Source organism: Scyliorhinus canicula, chromosome 1 (genome assembly GCF_902713615.1).
Source record: "Scyliorhinus canicula chromosome 1, sScyCan1.1, whole genome shotgun sequence".
NCBI lineage: Eukaryota > Metazoa > Chordata > Chondrichthyes > Carcharhiniformes > Scyliorhinidae > Scyliorhinus > Scyliorhinus canicula.
This window is the reverse complement of record NC_052146.1, coordinates 287,289,870-287,307,870: the sequence shown is the minus strand read 5'-3', so window position 1 is coordinate 287,307,870 and position 18,001 is coordinate 287,289,870. Positions and strand designations below refer to the sequence as shown.

Genomic DNA, 18,001 nt, shown 5'->3' with positions numbered 1-18,001 from the left:
TTCAATATCATACACAAAATTTCCTCACTGTAATGCAGCACAGAGAAAACATTTCAAATTACTAAATTGGCTATGAGGAGAGGTTGAATAAACTAGGATTGTTTTCACTGGAAAAACGGAGGCTGAGGGGAGACCTAATAGAGGTCTACAAAATTATAAGAGGCATGGACAGAGTGCATTGTCAGAGGCTTTTTCCAAGGGAAGTAGATGTGTCAATTAAAAGGGGGCACATGTTAAAGATGAGTGGGGGAAAGTTTAAGGGAGATGTGCGGGGCAAGTTTTTCCCCACAGAGTGGTGGGTGCCTGGAACACGCTGCCAGAGGATGAGGTGGTGCAGGCACATTAGCAACATTTAAGATGCATCTGGATGGGCACATGAATAGAGGGGAAATAGAGGGATACGGACCCAGTAAGGGCAGAAGGTTTTGTTTAGAGTTAGGGCATCATGATCGGCACAGGCGTGGCGGGCCGAAGGGCCTGTTCCTGTACTGTACTTTTCTTTGTTCTCAAATTCAATGACTAAACTAATTCTAACCAAACATTACCTTGGCTGCACTCTCACCTGAGTCATTATGTTATAGGTTTACCACACTACAGACTTGAGCACATAAACTAGCAGGCACTCACTGCAGTACTGAGGGAGCTAATGCCTTTTCAGAGATGTAAATAAAATGGTATTATTTGAAAAGCAGGGAGTGCTCGCACCCTGGTCAACCAAAATCACTAAAACAGATTATCTGATCGTTTATCTCATTGAGGCTTTGCAGTGCACAAATTGGCGGCTGCATTTTCTACATTATAAAAATGGCCATTGTTTAATTACATAATGAGCTGATTAGCACTTTGGGAAGTCATGAAAAGTGCACCATAAATGCAAGCTCTTTATCTGTTGCAGCTGAAATAAGAGACAGAGCCTTTTGAAAGTCAGCAGTAAAATTGGGTCTTAAAATCATCGCATCAAAGATTTTCAGCAAGAAGTTTTGTTACCTTTCAGTTGAAAGTATATGGATAAGCTTCAACAGGAATTCACTGAACATCTGAGGATTGGTTGAAGAGAGATGCACCTGGAGGCGAGTGAGAAACTCTTGCATTGCTTGAGTAGCTGTTGGTCCAACCTGAAAGGCAAAAGAGAGGCTAAACCTTTCTGTTAAATGTAATTTGAAATTTGAAATGTCACTTCATTTATATTCCAAAGCCACATCTACAAAAAGTCAAATTAAATTTCTGCCATAGATGAAGATCATAGTGTGAATGTGCCACCATGTTTGATATCGACAATTCATGGGTCCAATTTCCAGCCTGCAGATTCTCAGCCAAGGCGACTACAGAAATGCCAATAATAGCAAATGGTCATGGTACGATGAGGCGAGGTGAGATGAGGGTAGGAAATCAGCCACTGTTCCCTCCTCAGATTGTATCTAGCAGTCACTACGAGAAAGTGAGCTAGCTCCCCGGGGTGGTTGCAGAAGATCAAACAGGCTTCGTGAAGGGCAGGCAGCTCGTGAGTAATATAAGACAGCTGTTGAATGTGGTGATGAATCCGTCAAGACTCTGGTACCGGAGGTGGTGGTGTCCATGGACGTGGAAAAAGCATTTGATCGGGTGGAGTAGGGGTACTTGTTCGAAGTTTTGGGAAGCTTTGGGTTTGGGCCGAGATTTGTGGCATGGGTGCGGTTGCTGTATGTGGCGCCAAGAGCGAGGGCGAGGACAAATGATATGAGCACACGCAGCTTTGACTTACACAGGGGTACGAGGTAGGGGTGTCCGCTGTCGCCGCTGCTATTTGCGCTGGCCATAGAGCCATTGGCGATGGCTCTCAGGGGGTCGGCAGAGTGGTAGGGGATAATGAGGGGACAGAGGGAGCATCAGGTGTCGCTCTTTGCCGATGACCTCTTGCTGTATGTTTCAGATCCTTTGGAGAGTATGGGAAGGATTATGGGTCTGTTGGGGAGGTTTGGAGGGTTCTCGGGATACAAGGTGAATGTAGGGAAAAGCGAGGTGAATGAGCTGGCACAGCGGGCTAATTTAGGGGGGATGCCATTTACGCTAGCTAGGGATAGGTTTAGGTATTTGGGGATTCAGGTAGCAAGGGAATGGACGGGGCCCCATAAGTGGAACTTTTTTTTTTAATTTAGAGTACCCAATTATTTTTTCCAATTAAGGGGCAATTTAGCGTGGCCAATCCACCTATCCACGCAGACACGGGGAGAATGTGCAAACTCCTCACGGACAGTGACCCAGAGCCGGGATTCGAACCTGGGACCTCAGCGCCTTAGGCAGCAATGCTAACCACTGTGCCACCGTGCTGCCCTCCATAAGTGGAACTTAACGAAGCTGGTGGAGGAGGCCAGGGAGGATCTTAAGAGGTGGGATACACTGCACTTAACGTTGGCGGGGAGGGTCCAAGTGGTGAAAATGAATATTCTGCCGAGCTCTCCCGATCAGGCTCTCCCGATCTTTATACCACAGGCCTTTTTTCGGAAAGTGGACACAATCATCTCTGACTTTGTATGGCCGGGGAAGGTGCCGAGGACCATGCTACAGAGGCAGCAAGGGGAGGTTGGCGTTGCCAAACTTGCTTCATTATTATTGGGCAGCGAATGTGGACAAGATGCGGCGGTGGTGGGAAGGAGAGGGGTAGAGTGGGTTAGGATGGAGGAGGAATCTTGTAAGGGGTCTAGTTTGAGGGCTATGGTGACGGCAGCATTGCCAATGGCTCAGAGTAGGTATTCAGGGAGCCCAGTGATACAGTCCACGGTGAAGATATGGAATCAGCTGAGGAGGCATTTTAGGGTGGAAGGGATGTCGGTGCTAACGCCGCTGTGCGAGAATCATGGGTTTGAGCCGGGGGGGGGGGGGGGGAGGGGAGGAGGAGGAGGAGGAGGGGGAGGAGGAGGAGGAGGAGGAGGAGGAGATAGTGTATACAGGAGGTGGAGGGAAGTGGGGCTGGTCAAGGTGAGGGGTTTGTATTTGGAGGAAAGGTTCGCCAGTCTGGAGGAGCTAAGGGAGAGGATAGAGCTCCAAGGGGTAGAGAGTTCAGGTATCTACAGTGCACAAAAGATCTGGAAGGGGTTCTCTAGATTGCCGGGATACACCCTGCTGGAGTGACTGCCACTTCCGGATGTGGAAGGGGAGGGAAGAATTGGGGATATATACAAGTGGATGGGGTAGCAGGGAGGCGAGCGGGTGGTGAAGATCAAGGAGAAATGGGAAGCGGAGTTGGGAATGGAGATCAATTGGGCAGTATGGAGTGAGGCACTGCAACGGGTAAACATGACCTCCTCTTGTGCAAGGATGAGTCTGATACAGTTTAAGGTAGTGCATAGGGTGCATATGACTCGGGCGAGAATGAGTGGGTTCTTTCAAGGGGTAGCAGATGTGAGAGAGAGGTGTGGGCGGGGGCCAGCGAATCATGCACACATGTTTTGGGGGTGTGAAAAATTGGGACGATTCTGGGTGAGAGTGTCCGAGGTCTTAGCCAGGGCAGTGGAGGAGGAGGTGGACCCGGACCCTTTGGTGGCGATATTTGGGGTTTCAGAGAAGCCGGAGTTCATGGAGAGGAGGAAGGCCGATGTCTTGGCCTTCGCCTCTCTGATTGCACGGCGACGAATTTTGCTGGAGTGGCGGTCGGCATCGCCACCGGGGGTAGCAGCATGGTTGGGTGACCTGTACGACTTCCTGCGGTTAGAGAAGATAAAGTATGAGTTAAGGGGCTCAGCAGGGGAGTTTGAGAAAAGGTGGGGGATGTTTGTGACCGTGTTTGAGGAGCTGTTCGTCGCAGCGGGGTGGGTGATTTTGGGGGGGGGTGGGGGGGGGGGGCGTGGAGGGGGGGGGGGGGGGGGGTGGATGTGAAAAAGGAGTAAATCTGTACAACTGTATATGTAACCTACTTTGATACTTTGAAAGAAGAAAGTGAGCTAGTGCACGTTAGGATCAAGCTTGGTTGTGAAGTCTTCCACAAATAACCTGGTGACAATTACAATCTTCGCTCATTTAGTCTACCCATTAGACAACCTCAATAAGAAAGATGGGGGGGGAGGGGGCACAACCTCAATAAGAAAGATGGGTGGGGGGAGGGGGCAGAGAGAGAGAGAGAGAGAGGAGAGAAAAGAGAGAGAGAGAGAGAGAGAGAGAGAGAGAGAGAGAGAGAGAGGAGAGAGGAGAGAAAAGAGAGAGGAGAGAAAAGAGAGAGGAGAGAAAAGAGAGAGGAGAGAAAAGAGAGAGAGAGTAGAAAAGAGTGAGGAGAGAAAAGAGAGAGAGAGAGAGGAGAAAAGAAAAAGAGAGAGGTGCGAGAAAAGAGAGAGAGAGGCGCGAGAAAAGAGAGAGAATGAATGAATTAGAGAAATATCAGAGATAATGGTGAGTAAGTAAATTCCACCATTCATTTTTGGCCTACCCTGCTCTTGCTTCGGTGCTCTGTCCTGTAGTAAACACCATCTTCCAAAAGAGGGTGCTCTTCTCAAATTGTGTATTTTTAAAGAATGCCCATCATGAATTTTTTGATTATTTGCAAGTGAACAATTTGTGGCATCTAGATGTCAAGCTAATTTTGGGGATCTATGCAAAAATTATGACATATTTAATGTGTTGTGGCTGAAATCATTTGAACACTCAACACGCAGAGAGGTAAGATCTCCTTTGAAAGCAAGAAAACTCTGCAAGATTTACTGATTATACATTATAACGTGCTTAGAGTGAGGGAGATTGATTTAATGAAAAAAAACCCACTAATTTGGGGTTAAATATACACAGGACTTAAATTTAATATGTAGACCAAGTTAAAAAATCTAAGAAATATTAATCGTTGCCATAAAAGGCACTGCAAGAGAATGTCCTGGACCAACCAAGGAAATTAGGCAGTGAAAATATTTGTTAATTTGGAAGTTATCCTCTTTCTGCAACAGTGACAACTAAGAACTGTAGCAGGCATTTTCCCAAGTCTACACCCAGGTGTATTTGATCTTTTGGGTGGCAAATATCCCAAAACTGGATGATGTGCAGCACGCCATCTTCGAACATACAGTGCAGAAGGAGGCCATTCGGCCCATCAAGTCTGCACCGACCCACTTAAGCCTTCACTTCCACCCTATCCCCCTAACCCAATAACCCCTCCTTACCTTTTTGGTTGAGGGCAATTTTATCATGGCCAATCCACCTAACCTGTACGTCTTTGGACTGTGGGAGGAAACCGGAGCACCCGGAGGAAACCCACACAGACACGGGGAGAACGTGCAGACTCCGCACAGACAGTGACCTAGTGGGGAATCGAACCTGGGACCCTGTCGCTGTGAAGCCACAGTGCTATCCACTTGTGCTATTGTGCTGCCCTCTAACATCTGTAAAGGATAGCACCTGGTTTGACATCTGTAATTCAAATGGAAGGAACATGTCCCATTCCCAGTGTGCACTCTGACCCATGAGAGAGTCTGATAGCTTCTCCTGGGCAATATAGTGCACCTTGGCCCAGGGAAATCTTTCTTTGTCCCTTGCCAGCTGAACCAGTTGTTTTCAAGACTGGCAACTACAGCAATGCAGCTCTTTACAAACCACCAGTTTCTACTGTGTTACATAAAATCCTGCGGTCATTGCATTTTTAATTGTAACTTGGTACAACAACAGATGACCACAGGATTAATCAATGACAATCTGACTTCCTTGCTTGCTTCCCTTAGGATACTTAATCAGTACCTTGGTTTAAAAATTATAATTAAGCTGGCAATCATAGACTGAACTGTTAGGTGTAGCTAAATAAGAGCATTCCTACTCCAATTTCACTCATGTCTTCTTGATAAATCATCATTCTCACTGAAATTAGCAGTGTTACAGTTAACATCTCATAGCTCAAAAATGGCCAACTTGCTTTTCCCAATCTTCCACACCAACTACCTACCCCCAATAAGTTGAAGTATCAGGTGGCAATATTTCCATTCAGTTCGATAGGATTACAGTAATTTTACCTTGTAATTCTAGAGTTCTTCACACTGAGTATGCGGGACTTGTCCCAGCCTTGGTTACTTTAACTGGACAGGCTCAAACAATTAACTGTTGAATTGCACAATCCAGTATTGTGGCTCATCATACTACCTCTGCACACAGCAGAACCTACTGCCCCGTCATAAGATCTCAATCAAGCACCATCACCAACAGAAGAACAAGCGTTTCTCTTATTGAAACAACGCAGCCCAAATACATAATATAACAATGATTGTGGTGTACAGGTTAGCAACGCAGACTCAGTTTCAATTATAGGTTTTGGGTAACACGTTCACACATCTATGCTGCCCTGAAATGCCCCCAAGCAGAGGTTAGGAATTATCTTTCTGCTGGAGGAAGGAAAAAGTAGACAGCAGTCATCGCCAATTTATTCTAGTTTGCCTTTCAACAAACAATCTCAGAACAGCATTGAAGAAAGCCTGGAGTCAGCCCCTCTGCCCCAGCCACAGACCCACAAGTCAGGAAAGAGAAAAAATTTAATTTCACAAGGAAAAGTCCAAAACAAATGAACAAAGCCAAGTTAACAGAAATTCTAAGGTCAACTGGACAAACAGCGAGGCAGAAATTCAACAATATGGAAAATAAATAATTCAACAATTGTTGCATTGCCACTTGAATACTCAAGCAGATCACAGAGGTTTCGGGCAAAATAAAAGTAGGAACGATGCTTTGAAATATAGATTTTTTATTTTTTTTTGCAAATAAATTTCACAAACCATAAAAAATTAAGTACCTGAGGGCTGTGTTGACAAGTGCCATGAGGGCTGGTTCCTGAGAAGAATCTCACTAACACGTGAATCATATTTGGATCAGAGACCATCACCTGCGCTGTGTTTTCTTGCAATACCATACTATTGCTTGGAGCAACTGAAACAGAAATCTAGGCTCAAACAAAGTTGTTGGTGACATTGCCTTCTTTAAAAATAAGGTAAGCATCTCAATCCAATTTATGTACTCTAAAATGTTTTCCTTCAGGAACTGGAATTACATTTATTGAACTCGGAAGTTAAAATTAAAATAGAGTAAGAAGGCATTTACCTAATAAAATAATGGAAATATCTCCCACAGATTTAAATTTGAGGTTTATAAAAGTCCATTCTAATTTACCAATAAGTAAATAATCTATTGCAGATATTTGCAACCCAAATTGGATTAAAACCAACCGAAAACCCTGGAATGCAAAAATTTCCTATTTGAAAAGATCAAATTTAACTTAAGATAGATTTGGTATTTTTCTTTTGGCCCCAGTCTATCCACTCACCTGTACGTCATTCAACAGAACACCTCTTTCCACGAGGCAACATTTCTGCCACAATTCCTACCATCAACACTTCTGTTTCTTCATCTTGTACGTGTGTGTACTGGTCAACTGTCCTGTCACTCGTATGTACGTTTGACTTAACTAGTGCTGCCATTCTGGCACAGCACGTTTTGAATATTTATTAAGGCATGATTCACTTAACTGTCCTCCCACAGAAGGAGGTTTAGAAACAAAAATCCTCCCTGATCTCATTTCAGGCACGGCCTTTTAATTAGTTTCAACATGGCATTGGAGGTTACATTACCCGTTAACTGCTGAGTAGGAGGCGGTCGTGCAGTAGCATTGTCACTTGGCTGGTAATCCAGAGACCCAGGATAATGCTATCGGGACCCAGGTTCAAATCGCACCATGGCAGATGGCAAAATTTACTTCATAAAAAAATCTGGAATTAAAAGTCTAATGATGACCATGAATCCATTGTTGATTGTTCTAAACGCCCATCTGGTTCACTAATGTTCTTTCTGGAAGGAAACATGCTGTCATTATCCTAGTCGGGCCTACTTGTGATTCCAGATCCACAGCAATGTGGTTGACTCTTAATGACCTCTAAGTGGCTTACCAAGGCAATCAGTTCAAGGGCAATAAATGCTGGCCCAGCTAGTGGCGGCCACATTCCATGAGTGAATAATAAACAAATCTCTATTCTTTCTTTTATCTGTACAGAATTAGAGGTTAAGGAGAAGACTGAAAGAGCGGCACAGTGGCTAGAACTGCTGCCTCACATTGCCAGAGACCTGTGCTTGATTCTGGTCTTGGGTGACTGTCTGTGTGGAGTTTACACATCCTCCCTGTGGCTGCGTGGAGTTCCTCCAGGTGCTAGTTTCCTCCCACAGTCCAAAAATGTGATTAGGTGGATTGGCCATGATCAATGCATGGAATTATGGGGATAGGGCAGAGGAGTGGGCCTCGATAGAGTGCTCTTTCAGAGGGACGGCTCGATGGGCCAAATGGCCTCCTTCTGCACTGTATGGATTCTATCGATTGAGATACTCATCTGAAATCCTCCACTCTCCTTGTCTTAGCTTTCTATTTCTGTCTGCTCCACTTGTGCCCAGCCCATTTGAGCACCGTCTCAGTTTTCTTTTCAGCAATCATTCAAAAACTGAGGCCACAATTTTAATTTCACACTAACTTGCAGTTGTGTCAAAGCATAAAAATTCATAGTTCTTTACAGATTGCAAAATGTTTTCAAAAATATTCATTCTGAACTTGTAGGATTCCAGTCTCATATTCATAATTTTATTTTCCAATTGGAACACCTATTTATACAATGTAAATTAGGTAAAATAGATTAAATTATTCAATGAATCTTTGTGATTATGCTAAGTGCTTCTTGCCAGTGCTAACCGGGGGAATAATCCACCACATATCATAACCCTTCATGATGTTGAAGGCCTCCACCAGGTCACCTCTGAAGCTTCTTAGCACTAGCCTCCCAAGCCTCTTATCACAACTATAATGTTACCTAATTAACCTAAACTACACCTTTTTCATTGTTTTTACATCCTATATCTACAGCCCAACTACAAATGTTCATCATTACTGAGGGAGAAGGGTGGAACTCAGATTGTAGCATCTTGCGCCAGGATTAGAAACGTAGGATGAATAGCTGTACAGTGGACAAGAATACAATCAATTGGTGAGGCTATTATTTAGCTCAAATAGGATCTTCGAGAACAACAAATGGATTGGATTATTGTCACATGTACCAAGGTACAGTAAAAAGAATTTTTCTGCGAGCAGCTCAACAGATCACTGAAGTACATAAAAATACAATAAAAAGAAAATGCACAATGGGGTAACACAAGGTACACAGTGTAACTACATAAAGTGTAAAGTAGAGAAATGCCAAACTCAAGGGGACCACTTACCATTTAGCTGCATGTTTGTCATGAGAGTCAGACTATGCAACACAAGGCACCAAGTCCGCAGCGAGGTGTTTGGGTACCATGCCAACACTGTTAAGAGGCTAGATATTGAAGCTGCCGTTCAAATCAAAAGACATATTTTCAGAAAGGCATTCAAAATTTACTGCGCTCAAGTTTGCCAACAGACAAAGAATACTTTTTTACATTACCTCACTCAATTATATATCAGCAAACATAACTCAGCAATCTTTAGCTATTCGGGAATATAAACAATCTTTACTTTCTTATACAAGGCAGCTCACCTTGGTTTAATGGAATTGTTGGTACTCTGCTTGCATTAAATAAAAAAACATCAGCTCCAGCATCTTCATTTCCAACTGAACAAGCATTCATACTCAATGTAAGCCATAACTGCAATAATGATTCCAACTGAAATAAAATTAAACGCCAATTAAAAAAAGGTAACAGTGAAAAATCACAGTCCAAGAACAAAGTGAGATCATTTGGACCCTATACCTGAACATGATGAACCTGGAGCATTGAGAATAGTTTATTGAAGCATGCACTTAGCATTGGGATTGATGGTGGAGGAACAATCAGCTGACTGGGCGAATGCAATCCCCTCAGCATGGAGTCATCAGTTCCAGGAGGAGGTTGAGACACTAGAGCAAATAAATTAAACACGTGAAAACAAGTTATCCATTCAGTGATTTGTTTTGTCATGAAGAAATTGAGAGCATCCTAAGCTCGTGACCAGGGCTTCCTAAACTTTTTCTCACTGTGACCCCATTTTGAGGCTGAGCATTGCCATGAGGCAAGAGGAGAGTGGGTGTTGGAGAGCTTTTGGGCGGGGGGGGGCTGAAAGAGGGTTGTTTCAACTGCAGAGTCTTTAAATAGAAAGCGTCTACCTTTTCACTGGCTTTATTGGAGCAGGAAACAGGCCTCAAAGATCGCCTAGTTAGGTCATGCCCACCATTTTAAAAATGCGTGGATTTAAAGGGGCCTGAGCTCCTGGCAGACACTGCACCAAAATTCTGTGCCTCAGTTTAGGAAGCCCTGCTCAAGACAGTCCCCACCTCTCCACAATGAAACTCTACATCTACCACTGTACTCTGCGCTAGTTGTGCAGCTGGGTCACACTACAGGTCAGCAGTAATTACACTAGAATTAACAGCAGATTGCAATTCCACCACAAAACATTTACTACCCAAGTCCCATCATTCATTTAGTCTGAGGATTTATGGCATTCCAAAATAAATGTTACACAGCTTCCTGGATGGAATCTCACCCTTGCAAGACTTTAGTGCACACTGCAATCTCCTGAGTTAAAAAGCCACATTTCTGAAGTGCATCAGCATGCTCAAAAATATAATCTTCTGACAAAAAGGTGCTTCACAGTTTTCCCAAATGGCAATTGCCCCCCAAAAAATTGCAATTGTTTAAAGCAGTGTTTCATTGTTATATGGATTGTCTTCTCCACTTAAGCGATGAACCTGAAGAATCTTCTATGAGAAGCAATTATCATATGGTATGTAAATAAAATGCAGCTATACTGGCAACTTTGCATTGGTGCAAAAGTTTTCAGTGCACAGAAACACAAAATTGCCATGATAACTCAAGCCAGTTCCCGATCAGACTCCAAGACTTGAGCAGCATGCAACATACCAACTCACAATCATGTGATATGGTGATACCACAGTAATGTTTAAAATTTTACCTACAACCTTTTTAATGTTTAAAAGCTACCTATTCAGAAAGAAAATCGCTGTGCATGCATCCAAGCATACAGATTGGTGGTTAACCTCAGTGTAGGTTGTAGCAATAGGCAGCATTACCACCTCACACTTCAGAGTCAGACTGATGATAGCTGCAGCCTATGATGGGTACCAGGACAAAGGTATACTTAGAGCAAGCCACAAAGTTATTCCACTTTGTGTACCACTTTACCATCTGCAACAAAAGAAATGCAACACTGTTCATGCATCAGGCTGAGTTCTGAAAGTCTACAACTGTGGCAGAATTAGATAATGTAAATTAAAAACAAAAAATGGGTATGGAGGTTTGCAGTAGTTTCAACTGATGTCAGGAAGCACTGCCTTGTACAAAAGATAGTGAAAGTCTGAAACACACTCCCAAAAAGCTGTTGACATGACATCAATTGAAAAGTTTGAGACTGATGAATTTTGCAAGAGTATTAAGGGATTTGGAACCAAATGGGGTTGAAGTACAGATCAGCCATGATCTAACTGAATGGCAAATCAGGCTCAAGGAGCCAAATGCGTACTCCTTTTCTTAAGTTCCTACAAACATCTCTCCATCCATCTACCTGTAGGTGATGTATTAGTGAGAGCCTGAAGAATAGAATCAGCTTCCAGTGTAGCCATCATCTTCAACATAAGCTCAGCTTGCTGCTCCAAACCAACCTCCAGACGGGCATCCAGCGCTGCACCACAAACAGAACCAAGGAAAGTTACTTTCTTTTTCTGCTAGCTTGCAGCATCAAATTGTAAAAAGAATTACTTGTGGAGCATACAAACCTTGTGAGACAGAAACAGATACACTTTGAGATCCATTTTTCTCGCTGGTGGGAGGTGGTTTAGGCATCTGAATTCCAACGCCACCAACGTAAGGATTGTAACTGTATGTCCCGTAGTCAGTACCCCAATAGTCGTACCAAGTACTGCTAATCGGCTTTTGTGAATTAAAAAAAAACATTGAACAGCAATATTAATTTGTTTAATACGCATTTCACCACTTCCAACATTTTACTCAAAACGATAGCATAATTCACAAATCTACAGAATTTTTTTTAATTTAAAGAGTTAAAACTAAATGTGTGTGCTGGTATCCAATAGGATAATGAAAGCTGAAATAACGCAAACCCATACCTGTTATACCAATAGTCTAATTCAAATTACCCCTACTGTCTTTACTCTGCAGTTCCTTAAATTATGCTGTCTTGAGCTCCCAGATATAACTTGTCATCCAAGTTTATGAAACCCAACCATGTACACACTCCAATTAAAAATATTCTGAAGTGTAAGACAGGTGAAACAGAGAATTCATGCATTTACAAGGGCAAGTGTTCTAAAGGGCCAGACGATTCTGTATTAGTTAATTTTAGATTTTCTGTCCCACCAAGCCATTTTATAAAATATTTTCCACATCAGCAATATATTTTTAGAGCCGGGTTGATGGATAACAGTGTGACACATCTGAGTTTCAAATCTTTGGTTTGTTTTTACATGAAAAATAAAAGGCCCAGGGAGGACAGAGTTAGAAAAGAAACTCATCCTGCCCAATGCAACACAATAGAAGTTCATTCCGTCAACATTAACCAGGATAGAAGTTAGTTTTGCATGCAAAGATGAAATGTAATCGTGCGCACTATACCTTGAATACTTTGGCAGCAAGTGGATCTTCATCAAAGTCAACATCTAGGGGACCAATATCAACATCCATGAGGTCTTGTAGCATGTCAAAGTCTTTGTCTTTATCTTTTTCCAAAGATGATGCAGATGGAGCACCTTTGGATGATGAAAACAGCTTTAACATTGCCAAGTATGTTAACTAATGTATGGAAATGGACCACATAGACTCACCAGGCAATTTTAAGGCTGTGCTTTTTCTTTTAATTTAGAAAATAAAAAATAACAGTACAGTATGTTCTTTAAAATCAATGAACAGATGATCTATTCACTATTTTTCTCCTTTCAACTTACCTGTAATATCCGGGGTCAGAGGCTCATCTATAGACTCCACGAGTGGAATAACAGGCGGCTGGGGCAGGGAATCATCAGAGTCAGCTGCTGATGGTCCTGCATCTTCACCAACCGCTCCTTCTTCCATGGTCTCTACAGCTACTGGTGACAATAGCTCACCTGTTTTCAATTTTCAAAAACAAACTTTGCAGTAGGTTACAACTTGGAACAAAATCTTTTAATACTTGTTACCTACTAACACAGTGCACAAAAACGACCACCAAACCTGGACTATGTTAGTTGAAACTCAAATACTGGAAGTCTGAATGAAGAATAAATTTACAAGTTGATCAGCATCAAGAGAAAAAGGTTCAGCACTCTGACAAAGGTTTATTTCAATTTTGTATGCTGATCAACCTGTTTGATATAGATAATATGAAGAACCAAATTATCACAACAGTACACCATTACACCCATAGAATTAATTATAATTCGTCATCAAACTAATTCACTAACATACTTGCTTACAGAAAATGGTGGCAGAATTAGCAATGCAGACAGTTACTGTCACAAGTTCTCAGCTTACTTGTAAATAAGAGTTTAACAGGTGTACATAAAGGAAGAAACTAAGCTCAATAGGGTCCATGTTAGCACTATAAACCAAACCAACGACCTAGCATAACGACTACTTTCATAACTTGATCAACATGTTTACATTGACTACCATTGACAATGGACATTGTAAACTGGAATGATTGTTAGCAGATACTTTCAAATACACCCAAAAGTCGTCTTTGGATCATTCACTGAAAAATTACAAAATATTGGAAAAATCTGGTCATGCAGTATCTGTGAAGAGAAATAGAGAGCAAATGATGCGGATCAATAGCCAATCAGAACTGGATTGGCAATTCTGATGAAAGTTATTGAACTAATAAGCTCAAGTTTCCTCTCCATAGATGCTGCATGAAGTGAGTGTTCATAACCTTTTCTGCTTTGGTTTCATATTTGCAGTAATTTGCTTTTCCTGTTGAGAAAGATTGGAATTTGTTACAGAAAAGTGGAGAGACAGGGAGATAGAGACAGAACCAGAAAAAGGATATATATATATATATATATATATATATCATACATAATATAGGGAGGGAGCATGAAAGAGGGAGCATTGAGGCCAAGAGGGAGAAAGTGATGGAGGAAGCACAAGGGAGAGAGAAAGAGTTGCAGGAAGTACAAAATTGCATCACCAAGCAAGAGAGGGGAAGGAAAAAATATTTTAAAAGTGAATGCCGAGGGAGAAAAAGGCGTACATGACTGAAAAAAAGGTTTGCATTCAGTAGGTATGTCAGGCAATAGCAATTCTGATCATGACACGCCAAATGTTGATCTTGAGCATGAGAGAAACATACGCAATATGGGTGTGTCTACACACATCCCTTTACATGCATAGCAGTAACAGTACCTTTTGTGTCACATTTCAAACACAAATGCTTAGCACACAATAAGGGGACACAATTCTTGAGGAATAAACATTTATTGTATAATTTGCTTCCTACCTGCCAAGATATCTTGAATCATGCAGGTTAAAGAGTATTGTGCCCATGCTCCACCCCAGGAGATGTCTCCCCTGTTGAAGTCTGTCCCGACCAGTAGAAGGAGAAGTCTTTCTAGCTGCTGCTCATTAACAATTTCACAAAGGTGAATTGTTGGCCTTGTAGCATTTGCTATACGTGCCAGAACCTGCCAAAAAAATCAAGTTCACTCATTGCCACAGCTCCAATCCACGACAAAGAGGCTGGAGTCTTTAAGCCAGTCCATTCACAGTAAATTAACTCCCTTTAAATTGCAACACTCCTATGGAAAAACCATAGTGACTATTCCTGGTCTGATAGTCTTCAGTTCTTTGCTACAGCCCATATATAGACATTTCATCAAACAAAAACAACTATCACACCAGCCTTACAAACAATTTGCTGATTTCAAAACTTGGATGGAGATGGAAGACCTATTCATCAATCTACAGCATGATTCATTCCACTTATTGAACAGGGTACAATAGATAATACATTTTCTTTCTCCTGCACACACACAACTAACTGTAGAACTTGGGCACGGGTTTTAGGTTAACTAAAAAGAGGAAGAATTAAATAAGGTGCGCACATATGTACCAAAATTTTAAAGTCCTCATTTACATGCCAGCAGTCCACTTCCAAAGCAGAATGGGCAGCAAGCGGCTGCGCACTGGCCTCCTGTCATCATGAAGATAGGTATGGGAAGGGGCTTGCGAGTGGAGTTCAAGGCTGAACTTTCAAACATGGGCACAGAAAAGCACTCATTCTCTCCTAGTCATAGAAAGGAAATAAAAACGTTTGGGTGGATGACTAAGATGGACCAAGTGGCCTTCTTCATCTGCAATCACGATGGTGTGTAAATTTCACAAGGGAGCACAATTGTCTGGAAGGGTGGTAGAGGCGGGTTACCTCACATCCTTCAAAAAAGTACCTGAATGAGCACGTGGCACGTCATAACATTCAAGGCTTTGGTCCAAGTGCTGGGAAATGGGATTAGGCAGATCAGGTGTTTTTCATGCATCGGTGCAGACTCGATGGGCCGAAGGGCCTCTTCTGCACTGTAATATTCTGTGATTCGGCGATGCATTTTGCTTCACAATTATTGATGTGGCCCCAAGTCAAAAAAAACTCATTAAAGAGGATTTCTCACTTCCACAAAGTGTTCAACCTTATGTCATAAGCACTTTTCCACTGCAATTCACATTAAAATTTGTGTGATCCTTAAACTGCACTTGTAGTCTTGACCATTAAATAGCACGAAGCATTCAAAAGGTGAACTATTTAAGGGGTAAGGTTTTGTGTAAGATTTTCTCTCATCCCCTCCTCATACATGTATATAATTCCACTCAGCAGTACATTGTATATAATTCCACTCAGCAGTACATTGGATAAGCGTCCAAACAGGTAAGACCCACAAGACATCACATTCAGCTTAATTCTTGCATGATCTAGTAAGGGACAACAAGGTAACCAATTCTGGGACTTCCGGTGACGGCGGGCGGGAGGCAGCTCGGGAATAGGAATTTTGGAGTTTTAACGCCCGGTTCCGGGGGACAACGGAAGCTGAAAAGGCTGTAAGAAGTCCCAGGAAGGAAAAATATCCAAGTTTGGGAGTAAAACAGCTCTGAAAAAGGGGGTTAATGGAAGTCCGCCGGGGAGTGAAAAAGTCAGCACAGGAACCTTCAGGATAGCGGAGGCTGGAGCACCAGGGGAGGCCACATCGCTCACAGCAGAAGAAATGACCAAGGTGATGGCTGTGGAACTTGAAAAACAGTTCACAAAACACATGGAAGCGATGAAGGAGGAGATGGGTGTGATATTAAAAGTGCTGGTGGAGAAGGCGATTGCCCCGGTAAGGGCAGCGGTATCAAGCGCAGCGGCAGAGGTGCGGGAGCAACGCGAGACACTGAAGGAAGTGGAAGAGGCATTATCGTAGCAGTGTTCAACTCACCTTGATGGGGAAGGAGTTGTGGAGGGTGATGGAGACCAACAAGGGTCTATGAGCCAAAATGGAAGACCTGGAAAACAGATCCAGGCGACAGAATCGGAGGATTGTGGGTCTGCCCGAAGGGGTGGAAGGCCCGAGGCCGACGGAGTATTTTGCCATGATGTTGGCGAAGCTATTGGGGGAGGGGGAAATGATCCCTCCCGATATGAACTGGATCGGGCTCATCGGTCGTGGAGACCTATACCAAAGGCGAGTGAGCCACCAAGAGTAGTAACTATGTGTTTCCGTAGGTATAGCGTGAAGGAGAAAGTCCTGTGCTGGGCAAAGCAGAAGCAGGTGGTGCAGTGGGCTGGAGCTGGAATACCGTATACCAGGACTATACGGTGGAGTTGGCGAGGAGGCGGGCTGCCTTCAGCCGGGTGAAGGCGGCACTGTACAGCAGCAAGGTGCAATGCGGCATAGTATATCCAGCTAAGTTGAGGGTGACCTACAAATCCAAAGACTTTTATTTTGGCACAGCGGAAGCAGCGGAGGAGTTTGCGAAGGCAGAAGGACTGTGGCAGAATTGAGAAATGGTCGTGTACCGATGTAGCCTCGTGCAACTTTATTTTTTTCACTGCGTGTTGGTGTATGTACTACTGAGTCGACGCTGTATATATTTGGACAAGGGAAGATTGCAATGATGATTCTTTGGGGCTTGGGTGTGTATGTGGGGGATGTGAGCTAAAGGGGATTTCTTGGTTTTCCTGGGACCAGGAAAGGGGGAAGGTGACCCGGGCTGGGCCTCCACGCTGGCTGGTTTCAGCCGACCAGTGAACGGGAGTGAGGTGGGTGGAGGGGCTGCGTTACCGTTTACTGTTTGTTGGTGGGGTGTAAATTCTGAAGAAAATGTGAAAAAGGAGAATACAAATATTTATTTAAAAAAGGTAACCATTTCTGAACAGAACTCTTTCTTTTAATATAAATTTAGAGCACCCAATTATATTTTTCTAATTAAGGGGCAATTTCATGTGGCCAATCCACCTAACCTGCACATCTTTGGATTGGGGGGGGGGGGGGGACCTGATATTTCAAGAACAGCACAGCGACTCACACTGCTGTCTCACAGCACCAGGGACCTGGGTTCAATTCTGCCCTTGGGTGACTGTCTGTGTGGAATTTGCACGTTCTCCCAGTGCCTGTGTGGGTTTCCGCTGGGTGCTCTGGCTTCCTCCCACAAAGTTGTGCGGTTTAGATGGATTCACCATGTATGCGGGGACAGGCCTTGGTAGAGTTCTCGTTCTGAGGATCAGTGCAGACTTGATGGGCTGAATGGCCTCCAGTTGCACTGTAGGGATCCTATGGATATTTCCTTCTTCACAGATTAAAAACAAAACTGCACAACTTCACCCATCCAGTTATGGAGAAGCTCAATCAAACACTGCCTGGATGACGGGTGTCCTTCAATGTGCTGCATATATATTAGGAAAATTTGAACACCTTTGTCACTTTATTTATGCTAATTTCACCTTCATCCACTTAACGTTTGTTGCAACAACAAAACAATTAATTTCCTCCTGTTCATCAGTTATTGTACTACTTTGGGCTGTATGTATGAACAA

At 43.1% G+C, this 18,001-nt stretch overlaps 1 protein-coding gene across 1 annotated transcript in view; it reads right to left on the bottom strand.

Moving 5' to 3' along the window:
- Positions 1-18,001, bottom strand: part of birc6 (baculoviral IAP repeat containing 6) — a 312,870-nt gene that overhangs the window by 141,220 nt on the left and 153,649 nt on the right. Inside the window, 10 exon segments of the mRNA XM_038814802.1 lie at positions 988-1,115; positions 6,728-6,861; positions 9,187-9,297; positions 9,486-9,612; positions 9,700-9,845; positions 11,510-11,626; positions 11,721-11,874; positions 12,577-12,710; positions 12,906-13,064; positions 14,438-14,621. Coding sequence (XP_038670730.1) covers positions 988-1,115; positions 6,728-6,861; positions 9,187-9,297; positions 9,486-9,612; positions 9,700-9,845; positions 11,510-11,626; positions 11,721-11,874; positions 12,577-12,710; positions 12,906-13,064; positions 14,438-14,621 — 1,394 coding nt within the window.